At 39.2% G+C, this 24,910-nt stretch overlaps 1 protein-coding gene across 2 annotated transcripts in view; it reads right to left on the bottom strand.

The window, feature by feature from the left end:
- Positions 1-23,225, bottom strand: part of Lancl3 (LanC like family member 3) — a 102,863-nt gene extending 79,638 nt beyond the window's left edge. For both annotated transcript variants that reach the window (XM_046465046.2, XM_058585749.1), the window contains exon 1: positions 22,405-23,225. In XM_046465046.2, the coding sequence (XP_046321002.1) occupies positions 22,405-22,977 (573 nt within the window). In that variant the 5' untranslated portion in view covers positions 22,978-23,225. The remainder of the gene's footprint in view (positions 1-22,404) is intronic.
- Between the last annotated feature and the right edge of the window lie 1,685 nt (positions 23,226-24,910).

Raw genomic sequence — 24,910 nt, 5'->3', positions numbered from 1 at the left:
GGATGTAGCTCAGTGCTAGAGTGTTGCCTACCATCTGTGAGGCCCTGGGTTCAATTTTCCAGTATCAAAATGCACACATAAGAGAGAGAGAGAGAAAAGTGAAGCCCCAAGGTCCCATACTAAAGAAAACAAAACAAAACAAAACAAAAAAATTGTGCAGAAGTTTATGTGATAAGCAAAGCATAGCTGCCCTGAGGGCAAACGTTGATATCCCTACATCAAACTGGGAACCAGGAAGAATACTAGAGGGGACCCTAGCTCCCAGAATCCACAAATGCAAATATTCTCCATAGGGAAATTTTCTCAGTTTAGATACCACATATTGAACCTAACCAAATATGTGTGCACAGTGAGAGACTAGGACCCAGGGAAACAAGCCATTATGATTGACAGTCCATAGAAACAATGACCAAAAATTTAGACCAACAAGAATTTACAATATGGAAATTATCAGACAAGGGATTTTTTTAAAAAGCATTCAATACTACAAAGAAAAAAATGATAAAATCACAGAACTTAGGAAACAATATGAAACCAGGAAAAAGGATCACCTGGAACTTTCTGTAAGTACAGAAAAAAAAACTACAATTGATAGATATAAAACTTAATGAATGTGTTAAACAGCAGATGAAACACTGATCCAGAGAGAACTAGCAAATTGGAAGATATATCTGAAGATGTTACCTAGAATGTGGCACAAAGCTGTAAGAAGCTGGAAAATGTAAGAGAGAGAGCCATATAAAGTAATTGAAAAGTTGTAATATATATTCATTTGGAATCCTAGAGGGATATAAAACAGAGAGTGCTTTATCCCTCTACCTTGGTTGCCAAATGGAATTGCCTGTGGAACTTTAAAACTATTGATGTTTTTTTCAAGATTGGAAATTCCAAATTTTTTTCACCCATTTTCTTATTGGTGCATTATATGTATACATAATGGTGGGATTTGTTGTTACATATTCATACATGCACACAATATAATGATATAATTTAGCCAACAGTATTTCTCAGTTATTGTAGGAGATTCTGATTTAATTGATCCTGAGTATGGATAGCTTGGGCTTAAGAAATTTTTAAAGTTCCCTAGGTTATGTTAATGTATAGCCAAAGTAGAGAAGCACTGATTTAAAACAAACAAAGAAAAAAAAAAAACAGACTATCATGAACTTGATTTAGACAAGATCCTCTTAGATATGACATCAAAAGCACAAGTAACAAGATATAAAGTAGATCGACTGAATAAAGCAAATAAAAATTAAAAAGTTGTGCTTAAAAAAAAACCCATCAACTGTTAAAAGACAATCCACATGATGGGAAAAATATCTGCAAATCATACTTCTGAGAAGAATTCCTATCCAGAATATATAAATAACTCTTACAACTCAATAACACTAATGATAAAAAAAAAACTCAATTAAAAAGTGGTGCTGGGCCTAATCACAGCAGTTTGGGAGGCTGAGGCAGGAGGAACATGAGTTCAAAGCCAGCCTCAGCAACTTTGCAAGGCTCTAAGTAACTTAGTGAGACCCTGTCTCAAAATAAAGTATAAAAAAGGGGCTGTGGAGTTATGGCTAAGAGGTTAAGTGCCCCTGGGTTCAATCTCAGGTACCAAAAAAGTGGCAAAATATTTGAATATACATTTCTCAAAAGATGTGCAAAGGAATGTTAAGCTCATGAAAAGATGCTCAACATTACTATCATCAGGAACATGTGTATCAAAGTCATTAGATACCACTTTGCACCTACTTAACAAGACTGTAATTTAAAAAGTCTGACAATAACAAGTGTTCATGAGAGTATGGAGAAACTGGACCCCTCATACATTGCTGGCAGGGATAGAAATGGTAGAGCTGTTTTGGAAAAGAGCCCGACAGTTTCTCAAAATGTTAAACATAGACTTGCCACGTGATTCTTAGGTTTATACCTAAAAGAAATGAAAACACATGTCCACTCAAAAAATTGTACACAGATGACCACGGAAGCATTAGTCACAACAGCCAAAGCCTAGAAATAACTTAAGTTCTCATTATCTGTCAAACAGATAATAAAATGTGATACATTCACACAATGAAATATTATTTGGCAATAAAAAGGAATGGAGTCAGGCACAGTGGCTCACACCTGTAATCTCAGTGACTCAGAAGGCTGAGGCAAGAGGATCACAAGCTTGAGGATAGACTCAGCAATTTAGCAAAACTCTGTCTCAAAATAAAAAAATAAAAATAAAAAGGGCTGGGAGTGGGGATATAGTTCAGTGGTAAAGCGCCCCTGGTTCCATCCCCAGTACCAAAAAAAAAAAAAAAGAATGGGGTACTAATATACATGTTACAAGATGAAGTGACCTTGAAAACATTTTTCTAAGTGAAAGAAGCCTAACACATATTACATTATCCCACTCCAAAATGTTGCAAAAAAGGCAAATTGGTAGGGATAAATCTAGATTAACGGTTCCTAGAATAGTAGGGATAGCAGAAGGGATTGAGAGGAATAGAGACATAACTGCTAATCACTTCAATGTTTCTTTTTGTGGTGATGAATATCTTCTAAAATTTACTGGGGTCATGGTTGTCCAACTCTATGAGCATATTAAAACCACTGAATTGTATGCTTTCAGTGAGTGCATTGTATGCGATATGAATTATATCACAGTAAAGTTGTTAAAAATGGAGAATAGGCAATATTTAAAGGGACAATGGCTGACAATTTTCTTGAACTGAATAAAGACAAATCTACAAACACAAGAAACACAACATAGGGTTTTTTTTTTTTTTTTTTCTGTCAGTACTTGTTTTTTTTTTTTTTTTTAATTTTTTATTGTGGGTTGTTCAAAACATTAACATAGGGTTTTTAAAATTAAATCTACATCAGGGGCTGGGATTATGGCTTAGCAGTAGGGTACTCACCTAGCATGTGCGAGGCCCGGGGTTTGATCCTCAGCACCACATAAAAATAAATAAATAAAATATATTGTGTCCAACTACAACTAAAAAATAAATATTTTTTTTTAAAAATTAAATCTACATCAGGCACACCACAGTGAAACGAGAGAGCCAAACCGAAGAAATCCCTGGTAATTAAAATTCAGAGGGCACTGGGAAAAGCAACAGCACATTACAGTATCTTAACTGACAGAGAACAGAACTTCAGAAGAAAAGAAGACTCAGAACGTACCCCTTGGCTTGAAATCTCTAGGAAAAAAAAAGTACTAGATGGTAACAGAAATCAAAACAGTATTGTTCTGCCTTTAATTCACATTTGGTTTGTCAGGATGGGAACACAGCTTGCCTGATGTGAAAACATAAAATTCCTCAAGCTTGAAAGCTAAATGATAAAAGCCATTTGACCCAGCAGTTTTAGTTAGAACCACAAAGAAGTTACCTGCACCAAAGGAAGGAATCAGGGACTTTTTTCTGACTACTGGTGTTAGTGATGGAGAGTTACCTATCGGTCAACAGCTTAAATCAGAAACAGTCGTACCATATAGGATGCCACCATGCTAATTAACAGCTCATGCTACCTAAAATGGAAAAATATTAAGTCAGAGTGTGCTTCAGAAAAATTCTGAAGGTCCATTTTTCCTTCCAACTTCTGATTTAATTATCTCTTTAGACTGTTTATTCACCATGGGAAGGATGTGATTAAGTATTCATTTCTTAGCTACAGTAAAAGTAAACTTGCTGCAAACCAGCTTTGATTCTTTTAATCTTATACATACAGGATTCATAAATATTTAACAACTGTTTGGAGGGACAGTATTTTAATATGGAATTAAAGTGATAGTGTTCTTTCTTCTTTACAGGAAAAAAATCACGAGTCCTTCAGAGCAAACAAACAAGAAAGTCTAATAGCTGATTAAATGCTCAGATTTGTCCATGTTCAATTTATTGAGAGTGAATGCAAGATTTAAACAGAAGGAGATAAAGGTCCAGAAACATAGATTTTGTCACCTGCATGAATATAAAAGCAAGGGGGATTATTTTTAAAAGCAAAGAGAAACCTTTTTAGATGTCAGGTATTGTACAAGTCCAAAATTATAGTTTCCTAAAAGGAAGCTTTAATGTTAACAATCACAGAGCTCTATTTTGTGAGCACCGGAAGGCATAAGTGGATCATTCTGCCCTGTCACAAGCTAAGCATATTTCCCATTTTGTAATGTAAAAGTGGTAGAATTTCACCATCCTTTGGCTGTCAAAAGGCTGTTTGTGAGTGAAAATATGACAATGTTCACAACTAACCAAGAATCCTGTCCATCAAATACGTAATCCTAAGTGGCTCTGCTGTCAGAGCCATAAAAGCCAAAACATATTTGAGTAGGAGCTTGTAAAGACCTCGTTGTAAAATGTGGGCTGTCCCTTCTTGAGGCTATACTTGGACCTCAAATAAAGGCAACTATTTGGCTTCATGAAATTAAAAACATTTCATCTGTCTTTGTTCCTTCCTTCAGTAAACATGCACTGAGAATCTTTTGTTCACCAAGAGGGAGCCCACCGTTCTGCTCAGTAATACTAAAACAATAAAATAGCAGTGGCAATAAAGGGTGTGGGGTTGTCCCAATTCTGCTGCAGGAAAAGCTCCCTAGGAAACATGTAGCATGAAAACAAATATGATATGTGCAGTGAACAGTACACCCAAAAGGGCAGCCAGGGACACCAGGGAAAGGGATCAAGAAAGAAAAAGCCTTGTGAGAAAAACAGCAAAAGAAACTCGGGGAACAAAGGTGGTGTCATAAACTTTCTGCATACAGATCTACCTCACTATTTGCCATTGAATTTCAATGCACACACTTAACCATCCATGCTTGTCTCCTCCTTGTGCCTCCAGTTCTTTTGCCTTGTTTTATTCAGAAATCTCTTACCTGTACCCGAATGCCTCCCAGACACCTCTCCATCTATGACTTTTCAAGCTATTTTGGTATCATAAAAGTGAGCAACTAATTCAGTCCTGAATCCTCAAGCCGACTTTAGAAGCTGTGCATAGAACCTTGAGGGGTCTCTCAATGAACAGAAAAGATTGTTTATTAGCATATTTAAAGATTGGGGAATTTCATTTTAACACTCCTGGTACCACCAGACCAAAGCAGCAGGAAGATCACAACTCTGGAGAATTTGGGTTCTATATTAGGCTCAATCCCTTATCAACTGAGGGCCACAAATCTTAGTGATAAATCTTGGTTTGCATCTGTTATCTTAGATTTCCAACTGGTAGATGCCTGTCAAAAGTATCCTACATGGGAAATAAATGCTATTATTTTCCCATTTCTCAACCATATATTTTCTTGGGCAAGTTATTTAACCTCTTTGTAATATTTTCCATTCTGAAAATGAAAGCAGTAATAATATCTCAACTTGAAGAGATTTTGAGACTATACTTGTGAGAATTAAATAGGGAAGTTCATGTAAAAAGTACTTGGCAACTCAATGCTCTATATAATTATTAGTTATTATCAGTTGGAATGACTTGGAAGCATTTTAGGATCCTGGAGCATCTCGGACCCACTGCCATGAAAAACTTGTGCTCATACTCTGTTTTGTATAAAATGGTTCAACCATTCTATCTTTTCATTTTTGTTTTAACAGGGTAGTCTCCTCCTCCTCCCTGGGTAGAAGCTTAATATAGTTCTCATTCTCATGATTTCACTCAATAATTTTCTAAAGAAGGCACAACCATTTAAGTTAAACCACATAAAGATTTCAAGTGATGGAAAGCAGCCACATCAATGTTTATAGCAGCTCAATTCATAATAGCTAAGCTATGGAACCAACCGAGGTGTCCTTTAACAAATGAATGGATAAAGAAAATGTGGTACATATACACAATGGAATACTACTCAGCCTTAAAGAAGAATGAAATTAAGGCATTTGCTGGTAAATGGATGGAACTGGAGACTTCATGGTAAGTGAAATAAGCCAATCCCAAAAAACCAAAGGCTGAATGTTCTCTCTGAAAGGTAGATGGTAACTCACAATAAGCAGGGCGGTGGGGGGATGGTTAGGGAAGAATAGAAGTTCACTGGATTAGACAAAGAGGAATGAAGGGAAAGGAGGGAGAATGGGAATAGGAAAGACAGTGGAATGAATTGGACAGAACTTTCCTATGTTCATATATGAATACACGACCAGTGTAACTCCACATTATGTATAACCACAAGAATGGGAAGTAATACTGCATGTATGTATGATATGTCAAAATACACTCTACTGTCATGTATAACTAAAAGCAATTTTTAAAATTTTTTTAAAAAATTGTGATGGAGAGCCATTTGACCATTCAAACTAATAAAATGTCATCATGTTAATTAAATCTTAATTTAGTGTGACTCATAAGGGTATAAGGGATATATCAAGCCAAATTTCTGACAGGAAATATTTGTTGACAAAACTGATCTATAAATAACCACATTATTTCATAAATATTCTCTAGGAACATTGTTTAATCATTGGACAGATACAAAGGGGAAGATATGTAGGATGAACAAGTCTAGAAAGCCAATGCACATGAGGACTATAGACAATAAAAAGTGTATTTTGAGATCTAAGCTAAATCTAAATGAGTAGATTTTACCTGTTTTTTTTTTTTGGGGGGGGGTAGGTACTAAGGATTAAATGTAGGGGCACTCTACCACAAGCTAACATCCCAAGCCCTTTTAATTTCTTTTCTTTCTTTTTTCTTTTTTGGTACCAGGATTGAACTCAGGGGCACTTGACCACTAAGCCTCATCCCCAGCCCTATTGTGTATTTTATTTAGAGACAGGGGCTCACTGAGTTGCTTAGCACCTCGCTTTTGCTGAGGCTGGCTTTGAACTCGTGATCCCCCTGTCTCAGCCTCCCAAACTGCTGGGATTACAGGTGGCGCCACTGCTCCCGGCCATTCCCAGCCCTTTTCTTTTTCTTTCTTTTCTTTTTTTTAAGTTTGAGATAGGGTCTCACTAAGTTGCTTAGGGCATCACTAAGTTGCTGAGACTGGCCTTTAACTTTTGATCCTTCTACCTCAGCCTCCTGAGTCATTAGGATTATCAGCATGCACCACCTTGCATGCTGCTAGATTTTAGCTGTTCTTGCCATTAAAAAAAAAAAAAACACAAAATTTATGAGATGATGGATATATTAATTTTCTTTAGTACTGTAACCTTTTTACTATCAATATGTATCCCATAGCATTGTGTTATGTACCTTACTTATATGCAATAAAATTTATTTAAAAAATTACTGGGCAGGCATAGGATAAATGTGAAGGACAGAACAGATTGTGGAGAAATCACAGCCAAAAAGAACAGACAAGGTCAATTAAGAAAAAGTGTCTTTGGATGTTGATATTTCTCAAAGAAATATATGTGGATAATCTAAAAGTCAAGAGTTATCCAAAATAATAGTGGGTTCCTGCCCCACCTCTCTCCAGCCATATTCCAACTTTTTGGAGGCAAAACATTCAGATACTTTTAACTGTATAGTTTTCTAATAACTTACCTCCATATTTTAAAAATGGCATCCTTATACATCTGTTTCTTGATTTTTCCATTTATGCATTATCTATTAATCTGCTAATGTGAAAGATGAAAATTTAGCTCTCTTATAACCTCTCCATATATGCTTCTTCTTTCTCACCCAAAATAGTTTCATCACAATATTTGACTAAATCAATATTCACTAGGCAATATGATGTATAATGATGATCTTTTCCTTTCTCCTACTTTTTCCTCCTTGTCATTAATATCCAGCTGTCATACTGGATTGTCCTTTACCACCACTTTAGAAGTTTCCTGTGACCCCCACCCATATGGATCCCCAGGTTTTGTGATTCCCACATTTTCCTATTTCTTGGTTCATTTCCTCCTTTGGATGTACAAAAAAAAAAAAAAAAAAAAAAAAAAAAACCTAATTCTTTTGGAGACCTTGGATGTCTAAAGATATTTTACTACTCTCATACCTTTTTTGTGTGATTGATAATTTTGGCAACTACAGAATTCTAGTTGAGAAATAATTTCCTCTGTGAATTTTGGAGGTCTTGCTCTATTATCTTGTAGCTTCCTAAATTGCTATGAAAAGTCTAGTGCTAAATCTTGCAGGGAATCAGTCTGGGTTCTCTTTTTGGATGCCTTTATAATCTCTTTATCCTTTTTCCATTCAGCATATTAATGGGCCCTTTAAATCTAGTGTCTTTCATGGATAAAAATATTTTTGGTTTTTTTTTTCATAATTTCTCCTTCATCTACCTTGTTTTTTTTTAATAATTGGGATTGATTACTAGACACAGGACAGACTTCCCCTAATTAATCTTTTATCTCGTTATCAATCTCATGGTCTTTTGGTTGAACTTTCTGAAACATTTATTCAACTTAATATTCTAATCCTTCAAATGAATTATTATTATTTCTGCTATCACATTATTAATTTCTGAGAGTTCTTTTCTGTTCTCTGAACATTCTTTTCAATAATATCCTGATTTTATTTTTTTAATATTTATTTTTTAGTCGTAATTGGACACAATACCTTTATTTTATTTATTTTTATGTGGTGCTGAGGATGGAACTCACGGCCTTGCACTTACTAGGCGAGCGCTCTACCACTGAGCCACATCCCCAAACCTTTCTATTGTTTAATTTTGAAACAGGGTCTCACAGAGTTGCTGAGGCTGGTCTCAAACTTGTGATCCTCCTGCCTCAGCCTCCCAAATCACTGGGATTACAGGTGTGTACCACTGTACCCAGTTAATCCTCCATTTTTCAATGAGCTACCCCATCTCTGTCCTTGACTGTGCCTTGGGCCTCAAAGTTGAGTTTCTCTGATTCAGTCTGTCTGGAAAGGTCTGGAGGGCCTGAATAGAAGAACAAATGTTCCTCTACTTCTAGTTGGTTCTGACTCCATGCCCAAGTGTCCATGTGCTTTGCTTCTAACTATTTTTCCTGTACAGCCCTCTTCTAGGGCCCTACTTCGGGGCTACAAGAGTCACTTTGGCAGAACACCAAGAGAGCTAGTAGTATCTGGAAGTTTATGTATCCTGACCTCCCCATACCTAGAGCTAATTATTTGTATAAGAGAGTACCTTTAGCCTAGAGTATCATTTTCACTCTAGAGTTCCCTTACAGGATGAGACAGAGGCTGGGACTTAGCTTACAATTTTAGTTTAAAACCTTGGTTTCCTGTGCTTCACTGCTTTCTTCTTCACCCACTCTTCTATTGGTTTCTCCTGGGAGCATCTCCTAAACAAACACTTCCATATGAATTCACATCTCAGGTCAGCCTTTGAGAAATGTGGCCTAAGACCATCATTTGGATTTGGGAAAGGATTCAGGAGTTTAACTTCTCTATCAAAGTCACAACTAGTTCTGTTTTCTGACCTACATCCCTACTACCATCTGATTTCTGAACCCATCCACTGGTCAGAAAGCTGAGACAAAAAGGCTTCTGGAAATTTCTAAGAAAGAAAGAACATCTTCTTGTATTGTCACTTTTATTCAATTTTAATGGCCATCTCAGAAACTTTGATTTTGATAAGAGTTGAATTTAGGCTTTTCTTTTAAATGTATTAGAGTACAAGTTCACAATCCTCTTAGAAGTATGTGATTTTAGCTGGATTCTGTGGTACACACCTGTAATCCCAGCAACTTGGGAGGCTAAAGCATGAGGATCATAAGTTTGAGACTAGCTTCAGCAACTTAGTGAGGCCCTAAGCAACTTAGTGAGGACCTAAGCAACTTAGTGAGACCCTGTTTCAAAATTAAACAATAGAAAGGGTTGGGATGTGGCTCAGTGATTAAGCACTCCTGGGTTCAATCCCTGATACAAAGGAAGAAAGAGGAAAAGAAGAAGGAGGAGGAGGAGGAGGAAAAAGGGAGGAGGAGGAGGAGGAGGAGGGTGATTTAGTAGAAAATCATGAAGAGAGTTTACCTGACTTAAATCTATTGAAGTTAAAGAGCTTTATAGTTAGACAAATATGAGTTCAACTACTTTACCAGGTATGTGATGATGGGTAAGTTACTGAACTTATGTTATTATGTCACAATTTTCTCATCTGCAATGGAAAAATATACTTATCAGACTGTCTGCCATATAGTAAGTCCTATCCTTTGACTTATTTTCTGGTGATGATAAGTTTGTGGTACTACCAACATATGCCCTCATCTAATTCCAATATTTTGGAGATGTTTGGCTGAGGGTAAGGGCATAGGCTATGGAAGTAGTTCTCAAAGTGTATTCCCTAGAGCACCAGCAGCAGCACTGAAAACTTAAGAGAGCAAGATTTCAGGCTCAAGTATAGACTTACTGAATCAGAAACTTTAGGGGTAGAGCCCAGCCCTATGCATCCATTTAACAAGTACTCCAGGGATTCTAATGCATGCTCAAGTAGGAGAAGCACTGTCCTCAGAGAAAAATATACCAGACCAACATGGAGATTAAAGCCAAAACGTAGACCTACTTGGTGTGGTATTGAAGATCATAAGCAGAACTAATAAATATATGTGACATCTCACTGATTACAGACAAGGGAAAAATCATAATTACAGACTATTGGAGTAGTATAGTATTTAATATTAAGAACATGATGTTATAAATGAATATAAATAAGATCCAGGCACTAAAGAGGAAAATGCAAATTTAAGTTTGTGAAATTTACAATGAGCCTTTACCACATAGCTTTCAAGTACAAATAGGAAAGTGCATTAATACAAGACAAAATAATTTCTGTCCCCAAGAAGCTTAAGAAACACTTGAAAGACTCATTAATTGTATTAATCCTTTTCTGAAACAAGCTACCAATTGTACATGATCTGGAACACTTGTGGAGGAAAGCTCATTTGAAGTTGTCACTTCGACATAGTCACAACTATTGATATTTCTCTGAAATTCTGAGTTCGTGTCATGCAAGCAAATGATCTTTAGGAGCAAAGAAGAGAACTTCAGAGCAAGAATGAACTTGACTCTGCCACTTCAGAATACAGGAGGGAGGACAGAGCAAGAAATAAACATTCCAATATCTTCTGCATAGCTATTTACAGTAGATTTAAGCCAATCCGATTATTTATTATTATTTATTATTTAGGAGTGCAAATCAGAGACAGAGGGAAGCCAGTTCCTATATTAAGTCTGCAAAGAGCCTAAAATTTTTAAAAGAGAAAAGAAGAACCCTTTCTTGGAAGAAGTGTAGAGGGCAACTCACTTAGGTTTATGTTTCAGGAGTGACACCAAGCCACTCAATTTGCTTTGACACATAATCTGTGTGAACAGCTCAGCTTAATCTCCTGCATGGCAGAGCAGAGGATATTTCTCTCCAGCCCTTTGTGGCCTCTGTGTGAAAATCTCAAAGTTCTGCTGATGCCATTAGAAACAGCAGCTACAAAAACCACCACAGGGAATATTAGACAGACTGGCCAAACGTCCAAAAAATGTACCTATGCTACCGAGTCAATCCAGGGTTTCACTTCACATTAATGGTAATACGCATAATAATGAAAGCTGGCATACAGAATCTTCCTGGGTGCCTAGGGGACACTCTGCTAAAGCACAGCATGTGCACATTTGCAGTGACTCTTCATAGTCACCTAAGACATATGTGCTGCTGGACTGCATTTTGCAGGTGAGAAAATGAAGCCTCAGAGATGCTAAGTAACTTGCCTAAGGTCAACCAGTCACTGAGCTAAAGCCAGGATTCCATCCCAAAGCTACTCAAATCTAAAAGGTCTGTTTTTAACCACCTTGTTTTGTTTGCTGCTTTATAACTATACATAATAGTGAGATTCATTATGCCATATTTGTACATGTGTATAACATAATTTGATCAATCTCCTTCCCCAGTACCTTTCCTTTCCTTCCCCTCCTCCCTCTCCTTGTTCTGAGGATCTCCCTTCTACTATTATTATTATTGTCATCATCATTTTAATTAACACATTATTATTATATATAAAGGTGTGATTTATTGAACTATCCTGTTTTAATGCCTTGAGACTCCCAACCTATTCCAACAGTTGCGATTTGTATTATGTGTGCAATTCTCTTTGCCTCACAAGGAAAGAATAAACCAGATTGACAAGCAAAATTGCATTGCTGAAATGGGCATGAGGACAATACCTCCTTTCTGGCTGGGTATTGGATCTCTTCTGCCTTGGATAGCTATAAAGTCTGTTAGGAATGTGGTTCCTTCCTAAAGTCATTGTGTGAGTGGAGATTCAGCTGGTCTTCACAGTGCTTGCTTTGAGATGGGTGATGCTTTGGTTGCCATGGACACCAGATTTCAACACACCACTGAGCACGGAGAATCCATTCCATGCAAAGCAACCAGAGCTGGCAGATGGGCACAGTAACATCTAACTGCACATTAATGCTATGGTCAATATTTGTTTTGCCACCTCTCATTTAGATGATGTTCTCACCAGTGAAGTCTGTAAGACTTTCTCTCTCATCTGGGAAACAGCTTCTTTATGGCCCAGATAGCAATACTTACACTTCAACGTGTCAGTCATTCGTCTGAGTTGTTGAATGGTTAAAGCTATTCAGAAAGAGAAGTCAAGTCGTAAACAAAACACTCCTTTGTTCAGCTTGCAAAAAGAAAGAACGGATTAAATGATTTCTTGAAAATTGAGTTTGTTCAAGTGGTTAGTACCCCCAAGAATAAGGGGTCTGTTAACTTAGTAGGTTTCCCTAGTAACGAAATCCATAAAGAAAATAATTAGGAAGAGATAAGTGGTACTTAGATGTATATAAATAATGCATGAGAACATGTTTTTATGAGACAAGTTGAACATTCAAGGCATTGTACTTAATTAAAGACTATAGGTCAGAGATCAATTTGTGAAATTGAATCATGAAGAGAAACACTTACTTGGACACATCTGAGACTGTTGGGTTGGTTTACCAAGAGACCATCTCCACTCCATGAAGGAATATGAAAGGACCTCCCTGCCACTTGAAAGAAATCCACTGTGTATTGTGTAGCAGCCAGCCACATAATAAATGTCACTCGTTAAATTAACCAGCAAAAATGAAATTAGCCAAGAAGTTAATAAGAAATTAATACAACTTATCATTTTCACATTCAGAGGTCAATAAATATAATAAAATTCCATTAAAACAACCTTCTTAGAGAACACGGGGAGTTATTGGTAAAATAATTCAGGACATTTAAAAGAATTTTTACCATGCTTACTTCCCCAATTTATTTATCCAGTAACAAGAATATTATGCATCATGCTTTCTTCAAATAATTCCAATACAAATTATATCTTGGGGTTTTAGTGGAATATGCATTAAAGATGAAAAGGTATAAATAAATAATTTGTTAAATCACTGTATCAGAAAAGATTTAAAAATCAAGAGGACAATGTCTGATCATTTGTCAATCTAAATTAATTTAGGGTTGGGGAGAAGCACTACTTTATGTGATGCAGGTAAATTTAACTGAATGATTCTAAAATGGGAGTAGTATCAAGTTCAAGTTTTCTATCTGATCAGGGAGTGATGTACTAAAGCGTCTCTTCTTGTATTATCATGAAATAGTTTTAAAATGCTGAAATGTGCCAGACACGGTAGTGCATGCCTGTAATCCCAGCAGCTAGGGAGGCTGAGCAGGAGGATCATGAGTTCAAAGCCAGCCTCAGCAACTTATCGAGGTCCTAAGTACTTAGTGAGACCCTGTCTCTCAATAAAAAATATAAAAAGGGCTGTGGATGTGGCTCAGTGGTTAAGTACCTCTGGGTTCAATCCTATATATATATATATATATATATATATATATATATATATATATATATATATGGCTGGAACATGGTTGACTTTGATTTGGGCATTTAAAGAAATTCTAAAAGCCTCCTGTATACATTGCAAAATTACATTTAGTAAGAAAAAGCAATCTATGCATCCACTCATTCATTCAACATGTTAATAGAATCCCAAAACTTGCCAGGAGATATGCCAAGTGGTGAGTCTTTCCTTCAGGATAAACTAGGAATTGGAAAGCTGATATTCTGGCAGCTGTGGAAGAAATCATCCATCATACAAGGACAAAATGAAAATCATGAAGTTGGGAGGACTGGTCAAACTTTTCTGAGAAATCTTATGAAACTGAGAAAAATAGTGATTCAATGAACCAGCATCATCATCACATGGAGGCTTAGAGATGCAGAATTTGGGGCCCCATTCTAGACCCACTGAACCCAAACCTGATTTTGAGCAAGATCCCCCAGGGTTCACATGCATGTTCAAGTGTGAGGAATACCAATTGCAAGTTGGTACAGACTTGGCGACAGAAGCCTATCTCTGCCACTGACCAGCTATGTGATCTGGAACTAATTTCTCAATCTCTCTGTGCCTCAGTTTCCTCACTGGGTACGATGAACATTGTAATGGCACCTATGTCATAAGATTGTTGGTAGTATTAACCTACATATATGCAGAATCTAAAAAAAGTTAAACTTATAGAAGTAAAATGGTGGTTTCTAGGCATGGGGAGAGGGGAGAAGAAATAAGTCAGCCAAGATGAATTCATTCTGGTTATCTAGTCTACAGCAGGGTGACTATAGTTAATAATAATGTATTGTATATTCCAAAATTGCTGAAAGTAAGCATATGAGGTGATGAATATGTTAATCAGCCTAATTTGCTCATTCAACAATGTATACATGTATTAAAACATCACTTTGTACCCCATACACATATGAAATTATTATTTATCAATCAAAAATAAAATTAACAAAATAAAATCATGCTTAAGTACATAAAAAAGTAACATAATACATGTGAAGTGCTTACAATAGTGAGTGGAAATAAATGATCAATCATTGTTAGTTCCTATTATATCCTTTTAGCATTTATAGGGTTCTGAATCATAAGTGATAAAAGATCTAAGCTGCAGCTTATAGTTGTGTCCCACTTTCTGGCAGGTCTATAATCAGGCAGTGAGGAACTGGACCAAATCTATAAAACCCCAGCTTCCCTAACCCTGCTGTCATTTCAAGCCAAACTTCATGGTTTATGTAGACAATGTGCAACCCATGCCCACTTAAAATCTGGGGACTGCTCGAATCTAAAAACAAAGTGAAATCCTGCAAATGCATTTTTTTAAAAATATTTTTTTAGTTGTTGATAGACCTTTATTTTATTTATTAATATGTGGTGCTGAGAATCAAACCCAGTGCCTCACACATGCCAGGCAAGTGTATTACCACTGAGCCACAACCCCAGCCCCAAATGCATTTTTTTTTTTTGGCAGTGGGGATTGAATCAAAATGAACAGTAAGGGAATTCATTTTGTACCCTAGAAACCTCCATCCTCCTTTTCTACTTATCAGTTAGACATATACTGAAGTCTGATGGAATGCACTGTTGAAAGAATGTTAGGGCCTGGGGTTATAGCTCAGTGGTAGCCCTGATTTCAAACCCCAGTACTATGAGAGAGAGAAGGACACAAAATAAAAAAAAAATTAGAATGCAGGAATTCCCAAACACTTGTGGAGGAACTAGAAATCGATGTAACATTTGTGGAAAGCAATTTGATCATCTCTACTAAATGAAAAAATATAGGTGAACTTTGACCCTGCATTTGTGTCTTTAAAAACTTATCCTGCACATAAACTCACAAAAGTAGGCAAAGATAATATATAGAAAGACATATGTAAGTAGATACACATTATGTATATACATATGTATATATGTATAGTATATGTGTATGTGATCGTATTCTTTATGGAATTATTTGTGATGGCAAAAAAAAGAAAAAAATTGAATCAACCTAAATGGCCATTGATAAAGGTTAAATCATGTTATAGTCATTCAATGGAAACAGGATAAAGAAAGGGACATCTCTGTATGCAAAAGGTGCAAAGATGCCCAAGGTACATTAAGCAAGAAAGCAAACTGTGGAGTATACATATAATATCATCCTTTGTGCAAGTGGATTAAAAATACTCTATTTCTTTAAAAAGAACAAAACTTAGTAACTATTATTCCTAAGAAGGCTCACTTTGTATCCTGTTTGAGTTTACCTTGTGAGTATAATGACTATAATAATTTTTAAGAAAAACCATGAAAATGCAAACAGTTGCTACCATAAAATATATTCCAATATTTACTAGCTTAGATTTTCATAAAATTGATACCTTAGCTTTTATTTGACTGACAACTAGGTGGTGACATAAACAAGACACCTTACAGGTGCTATGGGACATGGAGGTGACCTGGAAAAGGAAACACCAAAGGGAGGACAAGTGAATGGATAAAGGAGGTGGAAGGTCACAGACAGATCTTGCCAAGGGATGCCAAAGAGCAGACACTTTGGTAACCTCCCAACAGCCATTTCTCTCTCCCTTTTTTCTTTCTTGTCAGAATCCATGTCCAATTCTAAAGGTTAGAAATGAAAGACACTATCCTTCCCAGGCTTTTCTGAAACTAGGACTGGCCAGAGACCAAGTGCTAGGCAATCAGTCAGAAGGGGCATTCTTCTGGGATACAGCATTCTACATGATAAAAAGAGAAGCTGGGGGAAAAAAAAGCTGCAGACCTTCCCTTTCTACTTCGGTCATATAGGAAGATGATGCTTGAAATGGTAGCAGCCATCTTGAATACTGAAGGCTGATCCAGCTCCCATATCCGAATAGCAGGGAAGGCCTTTGGAAAGAGTGTGGGTTTTGATACCTCTCCTGAGATGCTGACCCAATCCTGAAATCACCTCACTGTACACTCCTTGTTAGACAAAGTAATAAATGTTCCCATTATTTCAGTCATTTTTTGATTGTTTGTTTTGGCATGGGGTCTCACTATGTTGCCCTGGCTGGCCTCGAACTCCTGGGCTCAAGTGATCCTCCTTCCTCAGCATGTGCCACCACATCTGGCTTTAATCACTTTTTATTAGACATTCTGTTATCTTCCACTAAAAGCATCCTCACTTATACAGCTGCTCACCACCTGCCTTAGAAATGCACTAAGGACCCAATTAACAACTGTGTGATTTTTAAAATCACAGCAGGAAGATAGATAATCTTGTGTCTAGTATCATTTTCTATCTGATGTTCAGAATTACCTTGGATTTTCTGTTAGTAGGAATGAAAAGGACTAACACTGACTTCATTAAGCTGCTACTATAGGCCAAGCACTACGCTAGGGATTTTATCTAGGGTTGGTCACAACAACTTCCGAATCAGTTCCTCTTGGCTGGGAAAATAAAATCACATTTATGTTTTCCACCTTATGTAAACAACTGGACATGTCCCTTTATTACATGTGTAGACCACAACCACCAGCAGTACTTGTGACTTTGTTACCTATAGAAATCACAGATGAGGGCTGGGGTTGTAGCTCAGTGGTAGAGAGCTTGCCTAGCACATGTGAGGCATCACATGAAAATAAATATAGGTACTGTGTCCATCTACAACCAAAAAAATATTTTAAAAAAAGAAATCACAGAGAGGCCTGGGGTTATGGCTCAGCAGTAGAGCACTCGCCTCGTACATGCAAGGCCCTGGGTTCAATCCTCAGCACCACACACACAAAAAAAATAATTAAATAAATAAATAAAGTTGTTTTAAAAAAAGAAATCACAGATATATGCATATCACACTGCAGGTGTTGAAGATAACTCAAAATATCATTGCCCCTCATCACTGTCTCAAAAGCACCATAATCATTAGGCTCATTGCAAAATCTTATTTAATGTGTTAATAAAAAAGCAGGCATGCTACTGCAGCACACATTTCAAAAATATTTAGGTAACTGAATTGCAATATAATTGCCTTCCTCTGGTAATGCTATTGTTTTATTTTATGCATTTAAAAATGTTGTTCTAAGAGGTCCTGAAGGGAAAAAGGAGTCCTTGGCACAAGAGGTTTACACCCCCATAACCAGTTCTCCTTATGATCAGGGTGTGTGTATGTAGGTGTGTGTGTGATGCAGGAGATTGAACCCAGGCCTTGTGCACACTAAGGTACACACTCTACCACTGATCTACACCCTAGCCTCTCATCACTCTTAATATTGTCAATCCACTTTCCAAATAGAAAACCAGGGAGATCTTTTTAAAAGGTAAACCAGATCAATATATTCCCTCACAGAAACATGAAACTCCTGACTTTGATTGACCTGGCTCTGCAGGATCTGATCTTAGCCGGCTTATATCTCCTTCTGTGGTTCTGAACTCCTGTCTCCCACTCTCTGCTCCATTCATGCCAGCCTTTTCTTATTTCTTTGAGATCTCCAAGCCGTTTCCCACCTTGGGGGCTTTTTCTTTGCTCTCCTCTCTGCCGGAATGCCTGCTCTTGGGGTAGCCACTTCATTTTCACGCTCTCGTAATGAGACATGACATCCCTTCCAAAGATGCCTTCCTCCCAACCCATCCCAAGAAGCAGCCCTGCCTTTCCCACCTGCCCCCAGTTAGTTCCTGTTTACTTTCTTCAGATCATTTATCATAACCGAATTATTTTGTTGATGTTGTTGTTCAATACTAAATCCCAGCATCTGCCACAATAGATAAACCTAAAATTCACTGAATGAACATGTAAAGGGCAGAATAATTCAAAGAAGAAATTCTTACTAACACATTTAAAAGTGAGGAAACTGAGGCTCAAAGATGTTGAATTATTTGTCCAAAATCATTCAGTGACAAAATTATTTTAACTGATGTCCTAGGCCTCCCCTTAATCCCTCCACCATTTTCTGCTACATTTCCACCAACCCATGGAAAGCAGAATAGGCATAATACAAATTCTATGACATGATTGCTTAGGATTTCAGTGCCCCATTGCTCAAGGATACGTGCCTAACAAATCCCCGCAGCTACTTCCCTCAAATATTTCTAGGAAGGCTGAGTTAAAAGAAAGAATATCTATTACCTAGATAGGGTGATTTTGTCTGTCTGTCTGTGTCTTTCTACATATACACCCACATTTTTTTCATCTGTGAATCTTATAAACATAGGTACCAACAAGAAAACCAAATGGAAGGAAGAAAAATTTTTAAATGGTAAACTAAGGCAGTAACAAATTAGATAAACCCAGGGGTAAGTGCTGACATATAAAAATATATGTGATAAAGCACTATATGCTATCTTGGGGGCCCACAATTTTGGCCACTTACTTCCTAGTGGCCAACACGAAGTGAGAAACATAATCAGTTATATGATACATTTTGAAGATTAAAATAATTCAATCAATTACCAGGAGGAGAACAACTATTTCTAAGTTCTGAGATTAAATTCCTCTTGTGGGTCCTTATAACAAAAGCATGGTGGGATACAGTAATCAGCATTCTTAACTATATAGCCTTATAAATAAATATATCAAGCTTCAAAGAATGAAGTCTTACAGCATGTCTTAATAGACATGGCTGGTATAATGCCAAAACCCATACAGCACTGTATTGCCTTGCTACTTGAATCATGACTCATGGACCAGCAACATCAGCATCACCCAGGGACTTATTAGAATTGCGGAATCTCAGGCCCCACCCCAAGCCTAAATCAGAACCTGTATTTTATTAAGATCTGCAGGTAATTCCGATGCACATTTAAGTTTAAGAAGAACTGACTTGATGGGTCAGCTTGATCTGAGGCAAAATCTGTAAAAAACTATAATTCATTAATTCACCAAATATTTACTGAGACCTTGGTGGTAGGAAAGAATTTCTTTACACATGACATCAGAAGCACCACCATAAAGGAAAATATTGACAAATGGGAGACCATTAAAGATGAGCAATAAAGCAAGCCACAGTGCAGACAATATGAGCAACAAAACCAAAAAAAAAAAAAAAAAAAGAAGAAGAAGAGATAAAGATCAGAAGATTGGGTACTTAAATATGTGCCAGCCATCATGTTAATGCTAAAGATACAGTAATAAATAAAAAAAATATCTACCCTTTTGGAGCTTACATTCTAACTAGTGAACATAGTTTAGCTTAAAAAAAAAAAAAACAGGAAAAGGGGGTAAAGCCAAGGGGTGGGTTGCAATTTTAAATAGGGCAGACAGGAAAGGCCTCAATGAGGAGGTAAAGACCTATACAAGGTCACAGAGCCAGCTATAAAAATATCTAGGGGAAGTGTTCCAAGTAGAGAGAACAGAGAGTACAAACACCCTAAGACAGGAGAAGGCCTAAAACAGCAAGAATCCACTGTGGTGGAAGAGGAGTGAGCAAGAAGTAAAGTAGGTATGCAGGGGGCTGGATCATGTGGGCTTTGTCGGCCATTTTAAGTATTGTAGCTTTAACTTTGAGATGAGAAGCCATTGGAGAAAAGGTAATAAGGAGGCACTGCAGGCTGTTGAACAGGGAAATGACATAATGGAAAGTGTTTTTAAGATGATTGCTTTCTTAAAGTTCGAAGGAATGGCTTAGTGAGTGTACCATGCACAATCCGGGTATATGGTGAGTCATTCGTTTCACTATTTATTAGGTGGCAAAGATGTGCCAAGTGGTATGAGGAGGATCTAAAAACTAGGGTGATAACTAAGAGAACTGCCAAATGAAAGTGAATAAAAATGACATTGGAAGGAAAGAAACTTGGGACATAATGACAGATTATTTATACAGAAATGACACACAAGTTGGAAATTCAATTTAATCAAGGTTTGTGGATCATCCACTGATCCACAAAGGCAAAGTCATGTAATAGCTAGGACTTGGGGTAAGGGTAGCCTGATTAGCCACTGTTCTACACTTTTCACACCTGAACTGGATTGCTGAAGCTGAGCCTAGCACTGGGACTGGCTGATCTAACAGATTAACAGGGTTTTTGTTGTTATTTTTTAAGCTTCAGACCTTGTTCTGTCTCCTAGGACCAGGGGCCAAAGCACCTCAACCTGATTAGTACAAAAAGACATATCTGGTTTGGCAGGAGGGCAAAAGAAAGGTCTTAATAAGTGTCTTTGTGGAGCAGTGTTCCAGACTGGCCTTGGACCACCAGTTCCGAAGCAGAGAGTTCTTCTGGTCTGCTTCCACATGTGACTGGAAGGGTCTCCCAGTCTGTCAGTCCATTCTGGAGAAAAGGACCCAAGGCATGGGAAGGGAAAGAAGCAAGCTTAAGGAAAACAACTGGAAAAAAAGAATTTGAAAATTGCCTGCCACCAGACTGCAAGGTCTGAGAAGCAGATGCAAATGCAATGCAAATGATATGTAAATAGCTCTGTGGCCTTCTAAAGGGTTTTATACAACTGGAAGGGCCCTTGGGAAACTGCTAGCAGATATCAGTGACTCAGAAGCAGAGTGAACTATTTCAAGACAACTTTGTCACACCAGACCTTTGCTGCCCTGCTAGCACACTGCACATTTTTTAGTAATCTTTTATTCTCACTTGAATCAACCTCGACTGCTATAAATAAAAAAAAAAAGAAGTTTGCTTCTGTAGAGGTTATCTAAATTAATTACACTTTAAAAAAACACACTATATACCTTTAATTTTTCTTCAAACGGTTTTCTCACCCAAATAAAGTCAAGTAAAATGTGTCACTTCCTTCCTAGAACAATATGTGGCTTGGGTGGATTATGAATGAAAGTGCCTCTCTTTCAGTGCTAGTTACTATGATCTTTCAGAGTCCCCCCCCACACACACACACACACTCCACAGGAACTGGCACATTCTCTTCTAATATCTACATTCTGTATTCAAAGTGAATATATATATATATATATATATATATATATATATATATATATATATCTCCATACACACACACACACCTCCCCAATTCCCATCCAGCAGCCACTGAACAGCTATTCATCAAGAAAAGCTGCCCTGTCAAGAAAGCTGTGGTCTTGATCATCCTAAGTACACATTTTAAAATGAAAAATGTGCACATTTGACCACAGTGGGGTACATTTTTGCCTACATTTATGTATTTAAAGGGAGGGCTTTCCCATCAAATATGCGTCTAATGAGAGCCATGGGATGTACTGAATTATATCAAGTAACATAGTAAGCACAGCTGACCTACAACCGGCCATTTATTCTCCGTCACAGACCCAGGGGTTCTGAAACAACTTATCTCCACATCAGTCCCTACTCGGTCCATTACTTTTGTAGTACTCTAACATTCGAAGGGGCCTCAGCTTTTGACAGCAGGGTCAAAGGAAAGGAAATCCCTTCGGTTTTGAGTTTTCAAAATCTCACTTAAAAGGGCCACTGTCAGCCCCCAGGAAGCTGCTGGGCTAAGAGGCACCTGGGGTGAAGCCACGTTCAGCTTAAAATAAGAACAAAATGCAAAGACCTGGAATCTCAACAAACGAGAGGCCAAAAAAGAGGGGGAAAGACGGACAAAAGCAGAAAAGAAACCTCAAGAGGCGGAAGAAATGAAAGCGCCAGACAAAGAGTAACAAAGAGAAATGGAGGGGAACAACCCGAGGCGGTGCTGCGGGAGTCGGGGAGTCCGGGGAAGCGCGGCGGGGCAGGGCCGGGCGGGTGGCGAGCGCCCTCCCGCGGCCGGGGCCGCCTCTTACCTCCTGGGCGAGTTTCTGCTTGAGCACCAGCGCGGCACACAGGTAGCCCGCGCGGCCCACGAACAGTTCGTCGGAGCCGCACTCCAGGAAGGAGACCGGCGCGCAGACGGCGCACAGAGCCCGGAACTTGCCCAGCGGCTGCACGTAGTCGGACCGGCCCAGGGCGTGGTACACCAGCGTGGCCACAGCATACACGCCCGCGCCCCCGAGCAGGAAGGCGGCGCGGGTGTCGGCGTCCGGCTCGCCCCACTCCTCGGCGCGGGCGCACGCGTCTATGAGGCGCTTGGCGGAGCGCAAGTAGCGCTCTCGGGCCGCGGTGAAGAGCGGGCTCTGTGAGACGTGGTAGAGCATGTAGGCCACCCCTGCCACGCCGCTGTACAGCCCACCCTGGCAGACGCTGGCCCCGGCCGTCGCCCCCCGGGCCTCAGCGCCGCCCCCAAGAGGGGGCAGCTCCTGGAGGATGCGCTCGATGGTGGCGGTGACCAAGGGCGCCACCGCTTCCTCGCACTGGCCCGCCAGCAGGCTGCCCTGGTAGTCATCGAAGCGGTTAGCGAAGCAGCGCTTGGTGTCCATGCTGTTGCCCGTGCCCCCCAATATCGAGCTGGGGACCGCTTGAGGGCGCGCCCTGCAGCCCCGCGCACCACCTCCGGTTCTCTGAGGCACTCGGATGGCGATGTATGCGGCGGGGACGGAGCAAGAGGGTGAGACGGGAGGTGACAAGAGGAGGCGGGCGCAAAGAAGAAGCACGGAGCGGATGGCCAAGTGGGGCACCGGGCTGCCGCGAGGCTCCCGAGTGGCCCGGGCGAGCGCGGGGGATGCGCGTCGTGCGCCCCCCTCCCAGAGGCCGCGCCCTTGCCAAACCCGCCCCCTCCTACGCCGCCGCAGCTCGGCCGCCTCTCCAAGGGGCCGAGGTGATCTCCGACAGGACCCACGCGGGGCCCGCGCCACTCCTCCCGCTCCGCCCTCGGCTCCTCCCCTCCCGGCGGAAGGCCAGGGACGTGCGGGACAACGATCCGGAACGCTGAGACTGGGCATTAGCACACCTGGTAGCGGAGACGACGACATCGAGTCCCTTATATACTCAAAAGTGTGCTCCTCAGGTCAGCAGCATCAGCATCACCTGGGAGCATATTAAAAACGCAACACCCCAGGCTTCACCCCAGACCTATTAAATCAAAATCTGAATATTTAGCAAGATCTGTAGGTGACTCGCATGCACATTAAAGTTTAAGAAGCCTGTGAACTAAAGTATGGCAGAGTTGGGAGGGGACTGGGAGCCCTCCCCTAAGCTTGTTTTTCATCTTGATCACTATGTTCTCACTCTGAATGTTTCAATTCCAAAGACTGGTGGGGTCTGAGTACATCTTGTTTCATGCGTTAAAAGGTAAAATGTCCCATAGGGAAACTTTTTTTCTTGTCTTTGATTGCCGAGCGTTGTTGATTTGTTTTGTTTTTGAAGTATACAGGAGTAAAAAAGAACCACATCTGGTGAAGACAAGGGAATGAGGTCTCCCCTGTCCCCCTGCGAATATAGTAAGAGGCCACTAAACAGGGAGTCATTAACTAGTTAATACAAGGACAAATGCTGAGAATTTAATTAGGCCTTTGATCATTCTGCTGTTTCCTCTTTCCCTCCTTTATTTTCTCTGTTCCCTTCTGTTTTCCTTCCACAGGCATTATTCCACAGTCTCTTCTGTGTCCTGGAACCTGGAAATAGATGGATGAGTAACATAGACTTGGTCCTAGGCCCCTTGGAGCTTACAGTTGTGTGGGAAAGACAGAAAATGAACAATTACACAAACTAGTTGCTTTTCTTGTGTTCAGCTCTTGTAAAACAGTTTCCCAAAGTGTTGACTCTTGAAAGCTAACGAGGTCACATCTTTGGGGGTGGGGGTTGTATTTTGATAGAGATTGTTCAAGACACATTAGAATAAATGACTCAGAAAGGTTTCTGGCACTTTGTGTGTGTGTGTGGGGGGGGCAGCTACTTCATTTACTTGAAAGGCCAATTTTGTTTGGAAGCATTAATTGTCACGATGAACTCATTATGATTAAATAGTTTGCCCCTCTATCCTTGCTGGTGAAGGACCTCAGTTTGCCAGAATTATTGCCAGGACAATCATATTCACATCCAGGGACAGTATGGCCATCATCTTCCTATAATGCTACCAAAATGGGTATACTTTTACTAATAATTAAAATAATAATAAAGCTAAGTCCACTTTACCCAGGAAGCTTGATAAGTTAAAGGAAGAAAGGGCATCAAAGGAGCAAAAGGAATGTTTAGCCTTGAGGCTTTCTTCCTAATCCCACAATTGTAATAGACTTTAGGAATGACAAATGTCCCCTCAGACATAGAGACAAAATACAGGCCTTCACAAGGAGGAAATGAAACTACCTCTCCCTGTCAGGAATCCAGAGACAATACTGTTAATTCTGACTCTGATTATCTTTCCACACATCCCAGCCCAGGGGTGCCACTAGCAGCAATGCCAGGAATCTATAG

The sequence above is a fragment of the Marmota monax genome, unplaced genomic scaffold (assembly GCF_021218885.2).
Source record: "Marmota monax isolate L192 unplaced genomic scaffold, Marmota_monax_Labrador192_F-V1.1 WCK01_AAM20220418_F8-fsc00158, whole genome shotgun sequence".
NCBI classification, from domain to species: Eukaryota; Metazoa; Chordata; class Mammalia; order Rodentia; family Sciuridae; genus Marmota; species Marmota monax.
This window is presented reverse-complemented; position numbering and strand designations above follow the sequence as displayed.